General features: G+C 37.1%; 2 protein-coding genes across 2 annotated transcripts in view; one reads left to right on the top strand and one right to left on the bottom strand.

Moving 5' to 3' along the window:
• The window catches only part of H1-5 (H1.5 linker histone, cluster member), a 291,143-nt gene that overhangs the window by 153,314 nt on the left and 114,658 nt on the right, over window positions 1-23,171 (top strand). The gene's annotated exons all lie outside the window — the stretch shown is intronic.
• LOC112910353 (putative olfactory receptor 2W6) lies at window positions 9,651-10,580 on the bottom strand. Its single transcript, XM_025986588.2, has one exon. It carries the CDS (start codon window positions 10,578-10,580, stop codon window positions 9,651-9,653), a length of 930 nt encoding a protein of 309 aa, XP_025842373.2.

Below are 23,171 nucleotides of genomic sequence, written 5' to 3' on the forward strand. Positions count from 1 at the left end.
GGCTTCCACATTTCTGCCCTCTCATACCTTGCCAAAGACCACACACTTGCCATCACACTTAGTCTTGGCAATACAGGTGAGAAACTGGGAGACATTCATGTTGGGTCCAATGTCGGTGATGAACAAGATGCCAAGACCGTAGGCTTCAGGATGGAATTCTCATCATTAACTTCTCCCCACAGATGGAGTTGCTGCCAGTGCCATTATGGTGTGTGAAGTCACCACCCTAGCACATAAAGCCTGAAATAATCCTGTGAAAGCAGGAATCTTTACAGTCAAATCCTTTCTCCCCAGTGCTCAAAGCACAAAAGTTTTCTTTTCTTTTCTTTTTTTTAAAGATTCTATTTATTTATTTGAGAGAGAGAAAGCATGAGTGGAGGGGTGGGGCAGAAGGAGAGGGAGCAACAGTCTCCCAGCTGAGTATGGAGCCCCACTGGAGACTCCTCCCAGGGCCCTGAGATCATGGCCTAAGCCAAAGTCAGACATTTAACAGACTGAGCCACCTAGGTGTCCCAGAGCACAAAAGTTTTCTGCTGTTTTTGGAATTTGTCTGTTAACAGCTGGAGGGAAATGTATCCCAAGGGCTTGCCCTCCACAGTGATAGTAGGGTTGACCACGGTTGGGTGCTGCTGGCAGTTCCTGAACAGCAGCATCCGCAAGGCTCCAATCCTTATTTTAAACAACACTGAGACCAAGCAATAATAAGTTAGCTGCTTGATCCAGGAAATAACAACTAAACAGCTTACTTATCAAGGTTTCCTTCAAGACTTTTGCCTTGCTATGCCCACCAATCCAAAGCTATTATTTTTAAGCTCTGCCCAAACTCAACCAATTCTCTGTTTTGCAAAGTTCACCTCATAATCACATCCCAGGCCTGAAAACTTTATAAATATCCCCCCCTAATTTTTCCCTTTTGAGACACCAATAGCACTGTCAAGAGAGTATTTTCCATTTCTTTGATGGGTGTGATAAGTTCAGCTTTACTTGATCAGCCGCTGTGAATGGTGGTCTTTCAGGGATTTGACACTGAGTAGATACAGTGTAAGTTTTTGGTGAGCATACACATTAATTCTTATTGAATATATGCCTAGGGATAAATTTTGTGGTCAGAGAATAGGCATATGATGTCTTGTCAAGTAATGGTCTCCTCCCTAAATCCATGTCTTATAGTTCGCCCACATATTAACTATGTGAGTAGCTTCGGCCAGTGGGACATTATAAACATGACAGTAGTGGAAATTTGAAAAGTGAGTGTCCTTTTGTAACACAGATGCCATATGAAGAAGCCTGGGTTAGTTTGTTGAAGACATATAATCAACAGCCATCACTAGACATATGAGTGAAATCATTTTAGAATATCTGGTCCCAGATGAGCCATAATACTGTAGTGCCATTACTCAGTCTTGTCTTCCCTGAACAAGGCTAGTTGGAAGAATCATCTGGCTGAACTCAGCTCAGGTAGCTGATCCAGGAAATCATAAACAAAGAATTACTGTTTTAAGCCACTAAACTTTGAGATGGTTAGTTAATGTGGCAGTAGATAACTGATATGGTATATACTAACTTTAATGGAAACTGCCAAACAGCTTTCTGAAACGGTTGTACCATTTCAACACTCTCATTTAGCATTAGAGGAGAGTTCAAGTTGCTTCACATTCTCACCAACACTTGGTGTTGTTCTCCTTGTGTTTTTAGCCATTATTTGTAGTAGGATCTTACTGCACTTTTTTGGATGAGTACTGAGTTGAGCACCTCTTCATACATTTGTTAGCCATTTATATCTCTTTCTGTGAAGTTCTTGTTCAGGTTAATTGCCCATTGAAAAAAAATGTCGATATTTTTCTTTTTAGTATTGATGCTGGAGTTCTTTCTAGGTTAGGAGTCTATCAGGTATATGGAAGGTAAGTATTTTCTCCAGTACTCAGTGACATGCCCTTTGCTGTTCTCAACAGTGTCTTTTAATGATTGGAAGTTTTAAATTTTGATGAATTCTAACTTATTTTTTTCATATATTGTTAGTACTTCTTGTATCCTGTTGAAGTCTTCATTTACCAAGGCTATGAAGACATTTTTCTATGTTCTCTTTTCCAAGCTTGTAGTAGGGTGTCATCATCATGTTCACCAATTTTTTCTTCCCCATGTACATATAATGCCATTCCCCTAATAATATATGCACATACTGCCATTTCCCCCCTTGAATCTGGATTGGCTGGCCTACTGGCTCACCTGACCAGTAGAATGCTGTGAAAGTAGACATTCTGGAACTTTGGAGTTTTGGAGCTTTTAAAGCTTACACCATTTTTTAAAAAAGATTTTATTTATTTATTCCTGAGAGACACAGAGAGAAACAGGCAGAGACAAGGGAGAGGGAGAAGCAGGCTCCATTCAGGGAGTCCGACATGGGACTGGATCCTGGGTCTCCAGGATCACGCCCTGGGCTGAAGGTGGCGCTAAACCGCTGAGCCACCCGGGGTGCCCCCACCATCTTTTTTTTTTTTTGGAACATTCATACTAGAGGAAGCCAGCAGGCATGTTAGAAGTCTACCCTGAGACTACTTGGTAGAGAAGGAGAGCTCCCAGTATTTCAACCATTGCAGACAAAACACTGGGCAGGAAAGTGAAACGGCATGTTGAATATTTTGTCCCCGAAAGATGCTACATGAAGAAGAAAAGAGGCTCCACATATGGTCCCATTTGAGCTGTGACAGCCATTTCTTACCTTTTAAGCCATCCCCACTGAGGTCCCACACATCATAAAACAGAAATGAGCGTTCCTGGAAGTCCTGTCTCTGAACCAAAACTGACAAGTGGCTGTGGCTCAGGGCTACTCTAGAGTGGTGTTGCATTTAGGGTGAGTTATTACTGGGTCATTCGTGGTATCACCTTTTATATTTGTTACTATATTCTTGTTGAACCCAAGGGAAAATTTGGGCGGGGCCTATTGTGTCTTGTGCCTCTCCCACTGGACTTACAAGTCTAGTATTTCTATTCTTTTTCACAGAACTGATATTACACTAATAAAGATAATGTAGTATGAGTTTTCAGAAAAGAAGACTTTCCTCAAAAATGTACAGCACCTGGTGGCTTAGTTGGTTAAGCATCCAGTTTCAGCTCAGGTTGTAATCTCAGGGTCTTGAGATCAAGTCTTGCCTCAGGATCTCTTCTCAGGGAGGAGTATGCTTCTCCCCCTTTCCTGCTGTCCTCCCCCATGCTCTCTTTCTAAATAAATAAGTATATCTCTTAACAAGAAATGTGCTGTTCCTCAAACAAAGATAATATTTGTTATTCCTCAAATAATCCAGGAAGTTTCCAGGGCTCAAATATTTCTAATGATTAATTTAGTCTGACTGTATTGTTTCCTGACACTATTATGTTATGATCGTGTTGGGATGTTTGCTATCAGTCCATAGTATGAAAGGCACCTTACCACATTTTATAGAATTTTTATGTGGAGATTAAAACAGGAAAACTAAATTAGCTAATATCATTACTGTTAAATAATATTAGTAAAGTTTAAAACTTAAGTATAGATTCAAAGTGGAAATAATTTGGCAATAACTTTGAATCTTTCCAAAGCCATTTTAGGGCAACTTAACCATTTGTTCAGAGTTTTGATGATTTAAGGAGGAAGAGTCAAAATCTGGGAGTTACCCCTGTTCTGACTGTGAGGCCAAACAACTGCACACCCAGGGGGCGATAGGCCCACAGTCAGCCCTCCATCCTGGGGTGACTCACTCTCCCTTCCCACTACACATGGTCCTCCCTCACTGGCTGCTCTTTTCAACCACATACACTTTGAAACATCTGCACAATCAGCTTGCCTTTTAACAGTTAAAGCAAGCTATTACATTAATGCAAATACGGTATTAATAACTGTTTAAACAACCCCCTTAGATTTATAGAATAATTCATATTTTACAGCTAAATAACTAGGAGTCAAATAGGTTAAGTAGCATAAGCAAATAGGTTAAGTAGCATAAGCAAATAGGTTAAGTAGCATAAGCAAGGATACACATTTAAACTATGACAGAGTTGGGATTCAGTTACTGAATACAGTAACAAAAAAAAATACAGTAACAAAAACAGTAAAAAGTATACAGAACAATTACTGTATACACCATGAGAAATTAATGATTAGCGTCTATTCAGAAGGAGAAATGTTTTCCTAATTTCTAGGACATCTGATAATTTCATGGAAACCTGTATCCAACCTCTGAAAAGGGTATCACTGCATACAAATGGGGAATCAAACTGAGGTGTTTATTTTATGTTAACTAACTGGAATTAAAATAAAAACTTAAAAAGATAGAAAAAATAAACTAAGGTGTCTAAAGATTAAACAGCTTACTCATAAGATGTTTGAATCGAATATAAAATTAATTCCATCTGGACTAATGTTTGCAGTGATTCGGAAGTCACTTTTGGGCATAATGTGTAGATTAGATTATGCTTCTAAGTCAGAAAATGTTATAGTGATGAAATCTTTATATACTCTTGGATAACACAGGTTTGACCTATATGGGTTCACTCACACAGATTTTTTTTTTATAAATACTATTGTTCAGTGCTGCTAATGTATTTTCTCTTCCTTAAGATTTTCTTTTTTTTCCTTAAGATTTTCTTAATAATATTTTCTTTTCTCTAGCTTATTTTACTATGAGAATAAGTATAAAATACATGTGACATACAAGATATATGTTAATGGACTATTTATATTATTGGTAAGGCTTCTGGTTAGCAGTATACTATTCGTAGTCAGCTTTTAAGGAAGTCAAAAGTTATGCACAGATTTTCAAATCCACCAGGGTGTCGGTGGTCCTAAGCCCCACATTGTTCAAGGGTCAACTGTATTGTCTACTCACAGTCTTAGAGGTTTCTGCACTAACAGGGTCAGAAATTCTCATCTGTGCATCCTAACATATCGATAATTACTCCCTTGACGGAATTAATTTGTTCAGCCTCAAAATAATTAGGGCTAGCGTTAATATTTTACATGGGATTCAGGATCCTACAGTATAATACATTTCAAATATATATGATTTGCAGTTATTAACCAACATTCATCAGCAAATGAATGCAATAAATTTATTTTGCCAAAATATATCAAGCAACGTTTTTTATTCACCTGTACAAGAATAAATATATCATCTGTGTCGTGTTTTTAAGCAAAAGTTGATGAAATTAAAGAGAAACAGTTTCACAGTCGTAGCTGTATATTTTCACATATATATTAATTGCTTTCTCAGTATTTGGTAGAAATAGAAAAAAAAACAGTAATGACACAGATGTTCTGAACACTATCAACCATCTTGACCTAAATGATACTGATGTCACAGGCCACCTTGGCAGAGAATTGTCCTCAGAACGTAATTGCAGCTTGTTTTCACTATGGCAAGTTTCAAGGGGAGGTCTCTGGGAAGAAGAAAGGCCTCGTAGCACCTTCAAACCTGCACAATGGACACCTTCCTTTCCTGCAACAGTTGTCAAAAGAAATGGCAGACCTCAGTGGGCACACTGTCTGGTGGGTGGTAACCATCCAGAACTTTCATGAAGATGCCTGTGTGAAGTCTCTAAGAAGTCATCTGACTAAAAATTTTCAAAGGAATTCAACATTTTTGTTATCTTGGGTAAGCACATATTTGATGTCATAGAATAATGAAACTTCTCATTTTACTTTTCTATGATTGCCTCTATTGGGACTCTTTAGATAACATTTATAAAGAAGCTTGCCATATTCCCCTAACATAAGGCATAATTTGTATGGCAATAACACTAGTTAACACATTAAAAATTATCGCAGAAAAAATATGGTAGAAAGATTATGGTAGAGACAGATTTTTTGCTTTTCAGATAGCCAATCAATTCTGGACTTTCAGAACTATCAATTACACAAAGCAAAATAAAAAAATGTTTTCTTCATAAAGAAGAAAATACTGGCATTGTTAACAAAAAGAATTGGAAGGAAGTTACTTTTTAGGCTTAAAAAGTAAGTATATTTTCTAACTTAAATTTTATTATCAACTGCAACTGATAATTTCACACAAAATGGATGTGAAAAGTCTTTGTGGAGTTTTGTAAGCCCTTCCTACATTGATAAATATTATTTTTAATAAGCTGATATTCTTCTATTATGAATTCACTATTTTGAATGGTTATTTTTTAAATGATCCTAAGACAATAAAATACCTAAATGAAAAGAAATTTGAATTTATCTTTAAAAAAAAAACCACTTCTAAAGATAGTAAAAACTGAGATCCAACAGAAGAATTACTTTGGTATCAAAAGTATATTGTGGTGCCAAAAGATAGTATATTGTGATAGAGTACGTGGTTTCTTGTGAAAAATCTTGAATATGTCTACAGGGAGTACATCAGGAATGAGAGGAAGATCATACATGACAAAAAATTCATATAATTTATTTTATAATAGGTGTATGACACTCATTCCACATTCACATTTGTTATGTTATACCTCTTTAAATTACTTCAGCTGGATGTTGGACCACTCGAACAATATAAGCCTTTTTCTTTTTGATTCTGTCTTAAGAATACTCCCAATAAATTATGTCAAGACAGGGACTCCTGTGTAGCTCAGTCGGTTAAGTGTCTGCCTTCAGCTCAGGCCATGATCTCAGGGTCCTGGGATGGAGCTCTGCTTCAGCTCCCTGCTCAGCAGGGAGTCTGATTCTCCCTCTCCCTCTGCCCACCTTCCTTTCCCTCTCCTTTCCCCTTCCTGTGCTCGTGCTCTGTCTCAAATAAATAAATAAAAATTAAAAAAATTATGTCAAAACAAATATTATGTACAATACAGATTATGCAAAATAAATGCGCCTTTTAAGATATTAAGTTACCATTGATATTTTCTTAAGTACAAAAGAAAAAGAAGTATAGAAGTGGAGGCTATTTTTTAACACCAGATCTGTAACACATATTATGGGATGCTACAGCACCACAAGAGTAGAATTCTAAGCATTACCTAACTTAAATCTCCAGTGTTGAGAAATGATGTATGCAACTCTGCACCAAAGGCAAAAGTAATATTCATTTAAGGTATTTCTTACCTGCATATTGTTAAAAGTAATTTCCACTTTCAAGGTAAAATTCCTATTCTATAAATATAATCCTTCCCACTCACATTCACAAAGGTCATCTTATAACTTTCCAGCATATCTATGATATGTAAACATTTTATTACACTCATATTTACAGAAGCTTTTAAAAAAAATACTGTCACTGGTGGAGCACCTACCAGTTGGTTAAGTGCCAACTCTTGATTCTGGCTCTGGTCATGATCTCAGAGTCCTGAGACTGAGCTCTGCGCTGGGTGTGGAGCCTGTTTAAGATTCTCTTTCTCCCTCTGCCACTTCCCTACTTGTGTGTGTGTGTGTGTGTGTGTGTGTGTGTGTGTGCGCACGCGCACGCGCACTCTCTTTCTCTTAAAAATGTATTTTCACTGGTTTTAATAGTCTATTAACAATTGGAAATGAATAACAAATAAGCAATAATGAAATGGGGCCTTTGAAGGCATTGTACAGAAGAAAATCAATTCAATGAGGAGGGGAAAGATACCTTTGTTAAGTCAATCTAAAGAGGTTTAAAATTCTGAATTGTTGTTACTGTCCAAACTCTAGACCACGGCAGAATGCATGGTAATTCCCCTCAAGTTTATGATTCCTATGTAGGAAAAGAAAATATTTCCTTCTCTAAAATTTGGGGATGATTTTTGATACATATAGAGATTTCTCAATGGCTTTTTCTCATCTCTTACCATAGAGCTTACATTGAATTAAGAAAAAAAATTATAGGGGCAGCCTGGGTGGCTCAGTGGTTTAGCGCAGCCTCCAGCCCAGGGCGTGATCCTGGAGATCTGGGATTGAGTCCCACGTCGGGCTCCCTGCATGGTGCCTGCTTCTCCCTCTGCCTGTATCTCTGCCTCTCTCTCTGTGTCTCTCATAAATGAATGAATAAAATCTTTATTTTTTTTGAATAAAATCTTTAAAAAAATTATAAAACATTTGACAACAAATGTAAATTCAGGCAGTATGTTGTGATAGATCCACTTGTAATTTTGAAGAACAGACAGAACTAGTGCATCAAAGCAAAGGATTGATTTCAGTTAAAATTAATAAGCATCCGAAACTATTACTGCTTGCTTACTATCTACAAGGCATTTTAATAACAACTTAATACCTGAAATGGTGCTAAAAAAGGATTAAAAATATAGTAGCCTTGTGATCAAGGAACTTACATACTAATAGACATACAAATATAGTAATATTAACTAGAAAAACTGTCATTTCAGTGTATAAAAATGCAACTGGTTAAGAGGAGGGACAGAACATTTTTAAATCAAAGAGACTCAGATAATTTTACAAATATTATGTGAATTTAAGCTAACCACTGGAGCATGGGAAATATTTGGACAGAGGATTTGCATGGGCACTGTGGAAAGGGGTGATGTCATGGTATTAACGGTTAAAGAAAAATGAGTTTCTGAAAGGTAGAATTCTCTTATAGGGTCTACAGCATATCCAGCATGCTGGGAGGACTATACAAGTAGATAAAGAAAACAGGGCTGGGGTTGATTATTAATTAGGTGACCTGTACATGCATTATACATTCAGTAGCAAAAGCTGCGTTATTCAGTGGATAACAGCTAAGGTGCAGACTTGTACACACCACTTCTGAACCCCACTTATCTTCGGTATGACCTGGATTAATTTACATGGGATCTATACCATAGTTTTGTCACATAAAAAAATCAATATGAAAATACTTATATCCTTTTATTAAGAGTTTTGAGACTGTATACTTAGTTTTATAACATAAATAAGATATATGGTTTACTCTGTAGGGGAAAATATATGCTTCAGTAGAAAATTATGCATTGTCTAGACTCTAGAAGTACATTTGGGTTATATGATTCTGATTCTGTGTAAATGATATATATTATTATTAATTGTAAATTATAGATGATAAGCTGAAAGCAATAGAAAATAACTCTTGTCAATGACATGTGAACTCAGTTCTGTTAAGTTGAAATGGAACTGGTTTCTCTCCCCATAGCAAAAGAAGCAATTTTTTTGTCTCCTTTTGCACATTCATTTCAACATTCCTTCACTTCTTATAAATTTATTCTTTTTGACTTTTAATTTTTATAAGGTTTAAAAAAAATAATCTCCACACTCAACTTGGGATTCCAACTCCCAACCCTGAGATCAAGAGTTATAGACTCCACTGACTGAGCCAGCCAGATATCCCTTGACTTTTTTTTAAAGCTGGTTATTAAGTTTGCCTGATTCCTTTATTAATTGAGTTGAATAAAATATTTAACACATGTTTATTTTATATCTACATGAAAATCTTTTCACTGTTCTTCTAAGACTTAATTCTTTTTTACTAAATATTATTTTGCTAAGATAGGTCCATATTTTGCGTGGCTATGGTTGGTTCCTATTGACTCTGGATACACTTCAGGGCATTTATCCATATTTTTAAAAACCCAAGCATTTGACACATGGGTTAATTTTATTATAAGCACTAAGTAAAAAACAACAACAACAACAACAAAAAAAAACACTAAGTAAATAGTGTTTGAAAAAAAAAAAATCACCTAAGGCTGCATAACCAGTAGCACATTGTTGCTCCTGCTCATTGTTGCCTCCCCAAAACCTTTTTCAGTGCCCCTTTTACCTCTTTATTCCTTAAGGTGTATATGAGTGGATTCAACATAGGAGTCACTAGGTTGTAGAAGAGGGTGAGAAACTTGCCTTGGTCCTGAGAGGAGCTATTTCCTGGCTGCATGTACATATAGATGATGCTCCCATAGAATAAGGAGACCACAGTGAGGTGGGAGCTGCAGGTATTGAATGCCTTCCAGCGGCCAGCAGCAGACTTGATCTTCAGCACTGCTGCAGTGATATAGCCATAGGACAGGAGAATAAGAACGAGGGGCAGGAGGACGATGAGAATGGCAAAGGTAAAGGCCAGCATTTCTACTGCACGGGCGTCCACACAAGCCATCTTAATCAGTGCTGGCATTTCACAGAGGAAGTGATTGATCCGGAGCCGGCCACATCTGGGAAGAGTCATTGTGAGTGGGGACATGACGATGGCATTGACCAGTCCGCTCCCCCAGGCCACAGCCACCAGTCGTAAACACAGCTGGGGGTGCATAATGACCAGATAGTGGAGGGGTTTGCAGACTGCAGCATAGCGGTCATAGGCCATCACAGCCAGGAGGATGCACTCAATGCTCCCCACAGAAAGGAAGGAGAAAAGCTGGACCACACAGCCAGCATAGCTGATGGTCTTGTCAGGGCCCCAGAGGTTCACCAGCATCTGTGGGATACAACTAGTACTGAAGCAGAGATCTAGAAAGGAAAGATTGGCCAGAAAGAAGTACATTGGGGTATGAAGTCGAGAGTCTAATATACACACAAGGATTATGGTTGAATTTCCCAACACAGCTACTGTATACAGAATAAAATTTACTATGAAGAGCACTAGCTCCAGCTTGGGACGATCAGAGAAGCCCACTAAAATAAAACCATACTCTGAGCTGCCATTGGAATTTTCCATGGTCTTCCTTTCACATCGTCTGTATACCTGGTAAGAATAAAATGAATACTTGATCTATATTTTATGAAAACCAATGAATGTTAGGAATATTAAGGAACAGATAAGCCATCAAGTCTAGGAACCCATTCTATACTAGGATAGCTTCTGCCCAGCTACATAAACCATTCATCATTTGTTCAAACACAAAACACAAATTATTTTACTGTTGGGAAATTCCAACTTATAATCATCATCCTTTTTATTAAGTAGGAATTTTTCCTTCATTCATAAGTATTTCAACTTTATTGACTATACATCATTTCTAATCTCTCTTTATGCAACAGCCATTTAAATATTTTCAACTCAATTAAACTAAATTTTCTTTAGGCCAAGAAGTTGAATTTCCCACAACGATTCTCCCTATAACAGGTTATCAAGTCTGTTTTCAGCTTGTAATTATCTTCCACATACCCTCAATGTTGACAAATGACCTTCTGGAACTGCGACAACCAGGGCTAAGTTCAGTATCCAAGATGAGATTTGAAAAACACAAAGTACAGGGAAACTACTGCCTATCATGAGTTGGATTTTTTTTTCAAAGATTTTATATGTTTATTAGAGAGAGAGAGCACAAGCAGGGGGAGGTACAGAGGAAGAGGGAGAAGCAGACTCCCCACTGAGCACATAGCTGGATGTGGGCTCCATCTAAGGACCCTGAGATCATGACCCGACCTGAAGTCAGACATTCAACCAACTGAGCCACCCACATGCTCTGGATGTTATATTCTTACTAAGATGCCAAAAGTTGGGACGCCTGGGTGGCTCAGGCATGGCTCATCTGCCTTCGGTTGAGGGTGTGGCCTGGAGTCCCGGATGGAGTGCCACATCTGGCTCCCCGCATGGAGTCTGCTTCTCCCTCTGCCTATGTCGCTGCCTCTCTCTGTGTCTCTAATGAATAAATAAATAAAATCTTAAAAAGAAAAAAGATGCCAAAAGTCTGCAGTTACTTCATAGTGTCAATGTTATCTTTTTACTTAGGTTATAATTGGATCTACTAAATATTCACTTATTCCTATGAAATGCTGTCAACTCGGATCTCTTTCATACATTTCTTTGAAAGAAAAAGACCTTCTGAAGTGTAGAATTCCAGGATCAGGGAAGATATTCTGTCCAGTAATAAAATGGCAACTTTGGGTATATTTGTCTTCTGGTAGTCTTTTAGAAACATCAAAACAACATGATTAGATTGCAGAAGAGAGATGGGTAGCAATAGGAAGGAATGGAGAAAGAAGGAAGGAAACTGTAGCACATAGAAAAAAATTAAATAGTAAATTGAAAAAGATTGACCCTAATATGGCTAAAAAGAATAAGGAGATCAGGTTCATAAAAAACAGACTCATAGTTGGAATAGAAGATCCTAGGATAATTATGACCCAACAATGAAAGGGAGACAAGTATGAAAATAACAGAATAGCAGAAGGAAGGAAATAAATGCAATTCAGACCACATTGACTCCTTGATAATAGAAGCAAAAATAAAAAGACTAAAATTATTAAATGGACATGATAAAATATCTACTCTCTTGTGTGATCTAGAGAATCTAGGGCTGCTTCAATTAGTAATAATATATTCAACTAGTAAGCTGGAAAAAAATAAATAATGGTCTTGTCAGAGTAGAACACAAATTGTGTGTTGTTGTCACAAATGTTTTAATTTTCAAATAAAATACTTACCTTGGGTGAAAACTTCTCAACTTCAAAGTTCTTACAGTAAATTTATTTTCCACAGCCAAATACATTATACCAGAGTAAAAGAAAGTTTTTTAAATTTTCTCTAATCATTTAGGCTTACCTGGCTGTAACTTTCCCAAGGGATTTAGGGAGAACACGTAGTAATGTTTTTTCCTCAGCTTGGGATTTGTTACTTGGGATTTTGTGGAAGATTGTGCAGTTAATATAAGTGGAAAATAACAATGGGGTGATGTGAGACGAATGCACCAGAAATCATAGAGAAGTAGTTACAAAGATCTCAACTTGTCCAGAGAAGGGATGACATGCAAGCCCTGAACTGATTTGCATGTGTTACATTCTAGTTTCTTCCTGAAGAGATGTAAAAGCTGTGTGATTTTTTTCCCAAAGATTTGACTAAAGTGATAGAATAATGGTATATCCTTGCCTCAGAGGAAAAGTAAAATGGAGTAATTTCCATAGGGTAGTTAAATTATAGAGAAAAGAGGCAATTGCAATAGGAAACTAGCATTAGCATCCTTTCCTATCTGTCCACCATTTGGGGAAAATACCCAGCCTTCAGAAGACTTTCAGGAGCCTTTAACCAAAACCCAAGGCAAAGACTTCCTGCTGACCCCAGAAGATAACCAACACAAATGTGAATGCTCTTATAGATCCAGATAGAAAAAAAAAAAGGAGGACTAATTTCTTAGCATCAAATACAGTGCCTAGAGGTTGGCATAGCATGTTTCCTTGTTGAGATCACAGGGACTGCGTACTCCTTTGGGTAATTAGCAGGGCTGCAGAAGACACTAGAATATATTCTTAGGAGAAATCGTGGAATAACACCAGATGATTAGAAATCAAAACTCTTAGATTATTTTCTTGGTTTCTATCTGGAGTCATATCCTCAAAATTTGATCTTTTATTTTTGTAGTTAACTATTTCTGGTGTTTAGTGGGGCAAAAAAACTTCAGGTTTGGCAATATAGAGCAAATATGGCAGCTTTTGAATACCTCTTTATCCTTAAAGTGAGATTTAGTCTGTTTTCTGAGGAAAAAAAAATTTAAAGTCTAATTTCTTTCCATCTTAGTATAATTTTCAAAAGGATAACACAAAAGAGTATGTCAAGTTTCCCTCTGTCACTTGATTTGTAATTTTTATTTTCACTTAGATTGGTTAAAGTTCTTGGAATATAGTAAACATAAAATAAATATTTGGAATTTGATCAATTGATACTCTTTAAATTATATTCAAACAAAAAAATGGAAACCACACTGATTACCCTTGGGAGAAAGTAAAATTGCCCCCAAGAAACTCCAAAATGATAACATCACCTCTTGCAACCAGTGAAATCAAGGACTAGAGAGAGTCTTCTAAGAGTGATGATAGCCTAAGAGTAACCATGAATCATATTCCCTGATGTGACGTATTCCAGCTTATACATTTTCCCCAAACTGCTGTTATTTGAAACTCATGACTAACCCTTAAAAACTCATTTCCAAAGCAAAACATAGATATAAGTTATCCGGGTTTAAAATGGTATTTTATGGTTATAAAAGTAATCATGATGTAAAAAAAATGTAAGAACCAAGTGTTACAGCTGATGGACCAGCCGCAATGATAAGTCCTAGACTAGGCCTGCTAATCATTTTTGAAAACAGAGCAAAATAGCCACAACACATATTTGGAACAAAGCAAATATTTTTAGTATTAAAGGGCTTTTCCAACAAATAACTTTTTCAGATAAAGATGATACTTGACTGCATAAGACAATGGGAAAAGGCTGAGATAAAATGTAGTAAAATTGTAATTCACACAATCCCCAAATACATAAAACTTTTTCAACCTTATTTATAACTAAATAAATACATTGAAAATAATGAGATATTTTCAGTTTGGTAGTATTCTATCAGTGAGGATGTGAGAAGATGGCACTCATATGCTCTATGTGGGAATGTAAATCAGGCTTAAATTTTTGGAGGACAGTTTTACGAAATTTAAATTTGGCAAATGCAAAAGTCTTTGACTCACTAATTCCAATTCCAATCCTAATTTATTATTAGGATTGTTTCCATAGATGTGTAAAGATATATAGCTACATCTATCTATTTATATATCAGTTACCTTGTGTCTAAAAAAGGAAACAGACAAGATCTCCATTGACTGAATTAAATAAATGTTTGCACTGTTGTAAAATAAATAACATAAAAATTACACAAAAAATGTGGTGTGTGTGTTGATATTACTATCGATATAGAATTGATATGAAGTTGATATGGAAACAAAAATAAAATATATAAAGTCTATTCCAAGTATATGTTAAATATTTTAAATATATTTATTAAGTATATTGACTATATAGAATTATATTAAATATAAACTCTTTTAAGACATGTTAAAATTAATAAAACTATTAAAATATAATTATGTTAAATATAGGAAATACATTACACTTAAAATTTTTTTCAGAATTTCAGAAATAGTGCATTCTCACTTCTATGCTTCCATAAATATGCAAAGATAATTGGTGTTTGGAGGAGGTGGATTTTCAATCTTCATTTTTTAAAATAAAAAATGTTAACATGTAACTATATAACTGCATAAAAATGTAACATATAATCATGGTTATGTTCTTTTAAACATTTAAAAGCGTCAAATAAAATTTTGGAAATGAATAAAAATAATTCAACTTGAGTTTAATATTTAGATTTGACTCCAGAACAATCTTAACCTCACAAAGAATACGTATCTTTGCATTTCACTCCTAAAGCATGAACATTATTGTGATTGGCTGCATGCCCATTTTACAGACCTCGTGATTCCATCTTTGTGACACAGAATCACACAGACCCAGGGCACTCCAGCTGCTGAGATTTATGACTCGCAGTAATGTAGCTGTATAATTACATTTAGCTCTCCATCATTTCCTTACAGCACCCTGAAATTTGGTAGGAGATAAATTATTTTGCCTCTTTCACAAGTTGACATTTAGGTAGAGAAAACAAATATTTTTCAAAATCAAAGCAAGAAAAATGATTTGTAGCACTGAGACCAAATCATAATTCAGTTGATAAAATCTAGCAGTTTCTACTGGATATTTGCCTGATCCCTCTAAATTAAACTTCATTTTGCTTCTGTGGGCTCAAATGGAACCTGGAAACATAGCATTACCATAAGTGTTTTTGTACAAACTAGTAGTTTTTTAAAAACACAAATTTCTTCTTTTTTCAGGGTAATAACATGAATAAGTATGGAAGAAATCAGACAATAATAATACATTGTTTTTATAAATATTTTACAGGTCTTTACAGGAACATAAAACTGATGAATCTAAATAACTAAGAAAATGCAGGGTTTTTAGTCTTTTGTTTTTTTTCTCTTTTCCCTGTCTTCTAAGCAAAAATAAACTATAACTGCCTACTATTTCACTGAGCAAGTGACTTTTTTACTGTGATAGTTATGTTCTAAAGGGGTTGAGGAAGAAAGATTGAATTATAGACTGGAAAAACTGAAGAATGTTTGAATCTGTTGAAAAAAGCGGTTTTTCTTAGTCCATTTCTGCTTTCTGGTAAAATTGAAATATGGCTACATTTACTCATGTGATTCCCTCTGGACAACTGGAGAATCTTAAGGGATTCTGGATGATGAGGTCCATGAACAACATTTAAAACTAGAGCGGGTGGGAGAGCAATTTTCAACTTCTATAGTTTTTATAAAAGTTAGAAGGAAGAACAAGACCCTGGAGAGCTCATTACAAAGATTCTTAGACTAGGGTGACAATGATCTCATCTCTAGGCCTTCAGGGATCAGCTCTTGGAGAAAAGAACTGATTGTCATGTTCTCCCCCATGCTGTGTGCAGCTATTAAAAAGTTTCCAATGAGTTTCATTATAATTCACAGAATGGAGCAATCTCTAGGGTTATCTGCCTTAGAGGAGAAACAATCAAGAACTGTCTGCAGTGGAGAGCTAAGCTGAGTCAGCCCCTGTCCCTGTGGGGTTCCTAGTTGTACAGTTGCTGCTCAGAGCTACTCGGCAGCTCCGGGGATTTGCTTAACAATGTTATTCACACTTGAACTTTCAAACAAAACACCAAATCTCAACTTTCCCAACATAACTGGAATAATCATCCCCTCACTTCTGGATGGCATTTTGTTGAGCAGAGATTTACTAGGAGTATCTAGGAGAGCTTTCTCTATCAATGACTTTTTTGTTGTTCTATAATTACTCTTCTGTTGTTCTATAATTTAAGTTCCCATAAAAACTTGTAATGCAGGATTACTCTGGGAATGCAATAAACTTTTATTTATCAAACATTTGTAGTCATTGTGAAAGACACATGGTGTATGAATAAATTTTATGCATCTGCCCTTAAGGAGACTACATCCAAAGGAAGGTAAAAATGAGGAAGTTATAATATTGTGTCAAAGTTATTATCCTATTCAAGACAGAAAAAAAGATAAACATTGGCTTATTGATTCTATTGTGTTGTTAATTGCTCATTATTTTCCCATTCTACCATATTTCTCTTTCCTTTGGCATTGTATTCACACCTCCTTCCAAATGCCTAGCAAAGTGTTAGCACGTAATAGTAACTCAATAAATAATATGTAAATATATCAATTAGTCTATAAGGTGATAGTAAATATAATATGTTGAAGACTTGCTGTCTTTTACAATGAACATTTGGTAACAAAAAAAGCACAAGTAGGGCAACCTGGGTGGCTCAGCAGTTTAGCGCTGCCTTCAGCCCAGGGCCCGATCCTGGAGACCCAGGATCGAGTCCCACGGCGGGCTACCTTTATGGAGCCTGCTTCTCCCTCTGCCTGTGTCTCGGCCTCTCTCTCTCTCTCTGTCTCTCATGAATAAATAAATAAAATCTTAAAAAAAAAAGCACAGGTAGTTTTTGATAGAGTAGATTAGAAATGGTGACATCTGATTGTCTTTTACCTTCATGCATCTCCATTTACCATAAGTAAATATTTCTGTTTATTTACAACTATGTACATGTAGTTAAATAATAATAAATAACATATAGTTAAATAATAAAAATGGTAAGTGGAAACAGATGATATGTATAGTAAAATTGAAGACTCACATATATAAAGTCCCAGAAATTCCATAACTATGGAAAAACTTGCACCTATGCCCAAGAGATAGATCCAACAATGTTGATAACAGCTTTATTTGTCACAGCAGACGATTGAACAGCATCTAACTGAATATCAGTTGGAGATTAATACACGGCAGTCCACTCATACAAAGGAATATACCACAGTATAGAAAACGAATCAAAATGGATGAATCTCATGTGACATTAAATGAAAGTGAAGAAAGTTTTGGTATGGGTTGATTATTGATTGCATGTAAACGGTAGAAAAAGAACTGACTTGTGGGGTGCTGCTTGAAATTCTGGTTTGACCAACTGAATCTTCTCTATAATCTCAGTTTCAAACATCTCCCTCATAAGCAAAACCTCTTATTTTTCCAGCTGACTTTGTCTTGAAATCTACTTCTAATTATCCTTCAACCACTCCAATCCTTTGGTCTACTTTTTTTTTTCTTCTTCCTTCCTGTCCTCTTTCTTTCTTCACCAAAATTTGCAATATCAAAACTTTGGTTATGTTCAACTCTCTACCAACTGCCTACCTCTCTTAATGTAGTTCAGTATGACTGGAGAAAACTCTATCTTGCTTCTAATCCACAACTACACTGATGATTTACCTCAAGTAAATCCTCAGTGCTGCTGGGAGATTGTGCCCTACTTCCTTAATCCTGTACCTCCCACTGGCACATCTCCTAGTTCCTCAAACCACCAACACCTCCTCGCTCACTCTCACTCTCATAGTTTATGAACTTTGCATGTAGTTTTCCTGAAAAACAAATCAAGGCAATCAGTAGAGAACTTTAGATTTCTCTTTAGTGACTGCCTCTAACACCTGCTGACGTCATGCCCTCCTTCCTGTAACTGCAAATGAACACTAATTGTCAAAGCAAAGCCAGCCCCTCCATGAGTTCATTATGTTCTATTCTGCCACATCTGCTCAGGAGTATAACTCCAGAAATTTGCTCATCCTTCTATATCATCAAGTTCTCACTTTTTACTATGTCATTCCCAGGAAGAAACCAATATACCATTAATTCTAACACCTTAAAAAAAACTTTAGCCCCACTTTCCCCACCAGGTACATTTTTATATAATTTATTCCTCTTCACAGAAAAATTTCTCAAACTCTATTTATACCATTCTTTTTAAAACCTACTGTAGTGAGGATGCCTAGAAAGGGGAACCCTCTTACACTGTTGGTGGGAATGCAAGCTGGTACAGCCACTCAGGAAAACGGTATGGAGTTTCCTCAAAAAGTTGAAAACAGAGCTACCCAACTACCCAGCAATTGCACTACTGGGTATTTACTCCAAAGATACAAATGTAGTGATCTGAAGGAGCACCTACACCCCAATGTTTATAGCAGCAATGTCCACTGTGGAAAGAGCCCAGATGTCCGTTGACAGATGAACAGATCAAGAAGATATGGTACATATACACAGTGGAAAGCTACTCAGCCCCCAGGAAAACATGAAATCTTTCCATATGCAACAATGTGGTGGAACTCAAGGGTATTATGCCAAGTGAAATAAGTCAATCAGAGAAAGACAATGACCATATGATCTCACTCATTTGTGGAATTTAGGAAACAAAACAGAGGATCATAGGGGAAGAGAGGAAAAAAACAAGACGAAATCAGAGGGAGACAAACCATAAGACTCTTAATCATAGGAAACAAACAGAATTGCTGGAGGGGAGAAGGGAGGGAATGGATTAACTGGGTGATGGGCATGAAGGAGGGTACATGATGTGATGAGCACTGGATGTTACATAAGACTGATGAATCACCAAACTCTACCTCTGAAACTAGTAATACATTACAATACAATGTCAATTAATTGAATTTAAATATAAGAAAGGAACAAAAAAGAACAAAGAAAAATGTTTTTAAAGCGATTCATTATATTTGAGAAATAAAGCTTAAAAATATTTTATAATTGGATATATATTTTATTGAGATATAATTTATACGTAATAAAGTTACAAATCTCAAATGAAAAAAAACCTGTAGTCTGGAATTGGACCCCACTGCTATACAGAAACCGTTTTTGTCAATGCTCCAAATTGCCTCCAATTTGCCAAATACAATGGTGAATTTTGATCCTTATTTGGGCTAATGTTATCTCTCTCCTTTTTATACATTTGATTGGCACCAGAGAACAGATACATGAGTAACAAGGGTCACTGGGAAGAATGCAATAATTCAATTTAAAAATGGGCAGAGGATCTGAATAGACATTTCTCCAAAGAAGACATCCAGTCGATTAACAGACATATGAAAAGATGCTCAACATCACTAATCCTCAGGAAAATGCAAATCAAACCCACAATGAGATACCACCTCATGCCTGTCAGAATGGCTAAAATCCAGGAGACAAGAAATAAGAAGTGTTGGTAAGGTTGTGGAGAAAAAGGAACACTTGTGCACTGTTGCGGGAAATGTAAATTGATGCAACCACTCTGGAAAACAGTATGGGAGTTCCTCAAAAAGTTAGAAATACTGTATGATTCAATAATGCCACTGTTGGGTATTTACACAGGGAAAATGAAAACACTGACTCAAAAAGATATATGCACCCTTATGTTTATTGAAACATTATTTACAACAACCAAGACATGGAAGCAACCTAAGTGTGTATCAGTAGATGAATGGATAGGAAAATGTGATACATATACACAATGGAATATTACACAGTCATAAAAAGATGAGATCATGCCATTTGAGACAAAATGGAGGGACTTAGAGGGTATTTATGCTAGATGAAATAAATCAGACTGAGAAAGACAAATACCATATGATTCCATTCATAAATGGAATCTTAAAAAGTAAATAAACAAATAAAAAGCAGAATCAGAATAATAAATACAGAGAATAAACTGGTGGTTTCCAGAGGGGAGGGTTGGGGGTTGGGCAAAATGGGAGAAGGGGAGTAGGAGATACAGGCTTCCAGTTATAGAGTAAGTCAGGGGAATAAAGAGTAGAGAATAAGGACTACAGTCAGTGCTACTATAATAATCATGTACTGGGACAGATGGCAGCTACTTTATGGTGAACATAACATAATGTATACACTTGTCAAATCACTAAGTTGTACACCTGAAACTAGTGTAACATTGTGTGTCAACTATACTCAAATAAAAAAGAAAACAAAAAACCCCAAACTACATTTTCCTTAAAAATGGTTGGGATTACAAAATTAATTTCTCAGAATTGTAAAACCAAAAACAAACAAACAAACAAAAAACAGGAGATGAAGTTAGTTTAATACGTTTAATTCTAATTAAATCCATATTCTAAATGAATACACATAAAGAGTTATATATATTTTTAATAATAGCTTATGGAATTTCCCTATAAATCATTTTCTACCAGTACAAAATTATATGACAGGACAAAATCAAATTTCAATTTTGATTTCTTTTCTATGTCCTTATAATTTATCAAGTTTCACTGACATTGGCTTTGAAACACATATTTGCTTCTAGTTATTTGGCATATCATTTATTAGGACCTTTTGCATGAATTCATTTTCACTGAGGAAAGTATTATGTGTTCAATATACTCTATTAGTATTTTGCTTCCATTTACTCTTTTTTTTTTTTTTTTTTTTTTTTTTAATTTTTTTTTTTTTATTTATGATAGTCACAGAGAGAGAGAGAGAGAGAGAGAGAGGCAGAGACACAGGCAGAGGGAGAAGCAGGCTCCATGCACCGGGAGCCCGACGTGGGATTCGATCCTGGGTCTCCAGGATCTCGCCCTGGGCCAAAGGCAAGCGCCAAACCGCTGCGCCACCCAGGGATCCCTATTTACTCTTTTAATGATATTTATTTCTAATAGAAAAGAGAGAACTGAAATTGGAACTTGCCAATAATGCAGGTTTATTTCTTTCATCAGTTAGCATTATATTATGGCAAAAATATATGCTGTTACTGCAAGTTTTAAGAAGAAACAAACAAATGTATTTTTCAGTTACTGTATTCCTCATATGTATAATGTATTGGTGGAAGAAAACAAGGAGAAAAGCAACATAATTAAATAACTATAATGTAAATGAATCACTCAACCACCAAGAAACCCAATTAAAAATGTAAGCACATGCTACTTCCCTGGCACATGGATGAACGTCTCAAGGAGATATGATGAACATGCAATGAGATGGTTATTGTGCAAAGTGTATGAAATAAGAAATCATTAAAATCACCACACGGCATGCTATTTTAAAATCTAGGCTGTAAGTGTTTTGGGGTTTAAGAGATAATAATAGAAGGGTGGGACATGATGGTGGCGGAGGAGTAGGGTCTCCAAAGCACCTGTCCCCACCAACTTACTTAGATAACCTTCAAATCATCCTGAAAACCTATGAATTCGACCTGAGATTTAAAGAGAGAACAGCTGGAACGCTACAGACAGAAGGGTTTTCGCTTTTAACAAGGTAGGAAGGCAGAAAAAACAGAAAAAAGAATCAAGTGGGGGAGGGACCCCATGAGGAGCTGGGCTAAGACCAGGCAGTGAAAGCCTCTGGGACAGGAAAGCCCAGTCCCGGAGAAGCCGGAACTTTAAAAATTCGCACCGGATTCTTCCTGGATGGAAAGGTGCTTAGCAAGGAATTCAAGCCGAATCGCAGGAGGGGCAGTGGAGCCTCCAGGTTCCCAGGGTCACTAACAGAGGAAGCGCGCCCCCCGGGGGAAAGCGCACCACAGACCCGGGGGGATCTCGGTAAAGGGCCGCAGCGTGCACCGGGCGGGGCCTCGGGAGAAGCTCAGGTGGCGGCTCCAGGAGGAGGGGGCTGCGCCCTGCTGCCTTCGGGAGCTACAGCTGGGAGCGATTCCAACAGCACAGGCCCTGGATCCCAGGGTGCCGGGGAAACAGTCGGCAATCCTGCGATCCCCCCGGGACAGGCAGAGACGGGGAGGGCACAGGAAAGCGAGGACTCTCCTGCTGCCCAGGGCCCTGCGGGCTATACAGATCAGCACCCCCTGCCCCTGCAGCATCTAGGCCCCTGCGGACTGGGAGACTGCGGTAGTTACTGCAGAAGCTGACTCCAGAGCTGGACAGCTGGCCGCCCGGAGTGGTGGTGTTCCTCCTTGTGTCACCCTGTGCCTGAGACAGATGGGGCCACCAGGGAACAGAGGCCTCACAGGATAAACAGCTCCCACTGAGTCCGGCAGCGGCGGGGGGGAGGGCAGCTCCCCCAGGTGCACACACCTGAGAATCAGCACAGCAGGTCCCTCCCCCAGAAGGCCAGTTGGAAGGAACTGGGGAAGAGCAACTTCTTGACCGAGCACCGCTGGAAAGCTCCAGGGGAAGTCGAGGGACTTACAGTATATAGAACCAGAGGGTACCCCTCCTGTTTTTTTCCTTCCTTTTTCCAGTACAACTCGTTTTTATATCAGACTGTAAATTTCCAATTTTTTTCTCTTTTCCCACCTTAACTACAGTATTTTACCACCTCTTCATTTTTAAGATTCTTCCTTTTTGACTTTCATATTTCTACAGGTCCGAAATATATTTTTCACTTCTAGATTCCCTTCAACATACTCAACTTAATTTTGGGAGATATACAAGATATGTTTTTTGTTTGTTTTGTGTTTTTTGTTTTCTATGCCTCATTTTGTTCTACAATGGCAGAAGTTAATACCTTCTAAAACATGACCAGCATGCACCCAGAACCAAGTGGTATACCATGCAAGTTCATTCTGTGAGATTCCTCATTCCCATTCTGCCCTCCTCTTTTATCTCATTTATGTTTTGGTGGTCAATGTTGGGGCTTCTACAA

Source organism: Vulpes vulpes, chromosome 12, assembly GCF_048418805.1.
Source record: "Vulpes vulpes isolate BD-2025 chromosome 12, VulVul3, whole genome shotgun sequence".
Lineage (NCBI taxonomy): Eukaryota > Metazoa > Chordata > Mammalia > Carnivora > Canidae > Vulpes > Vulpes vulpes.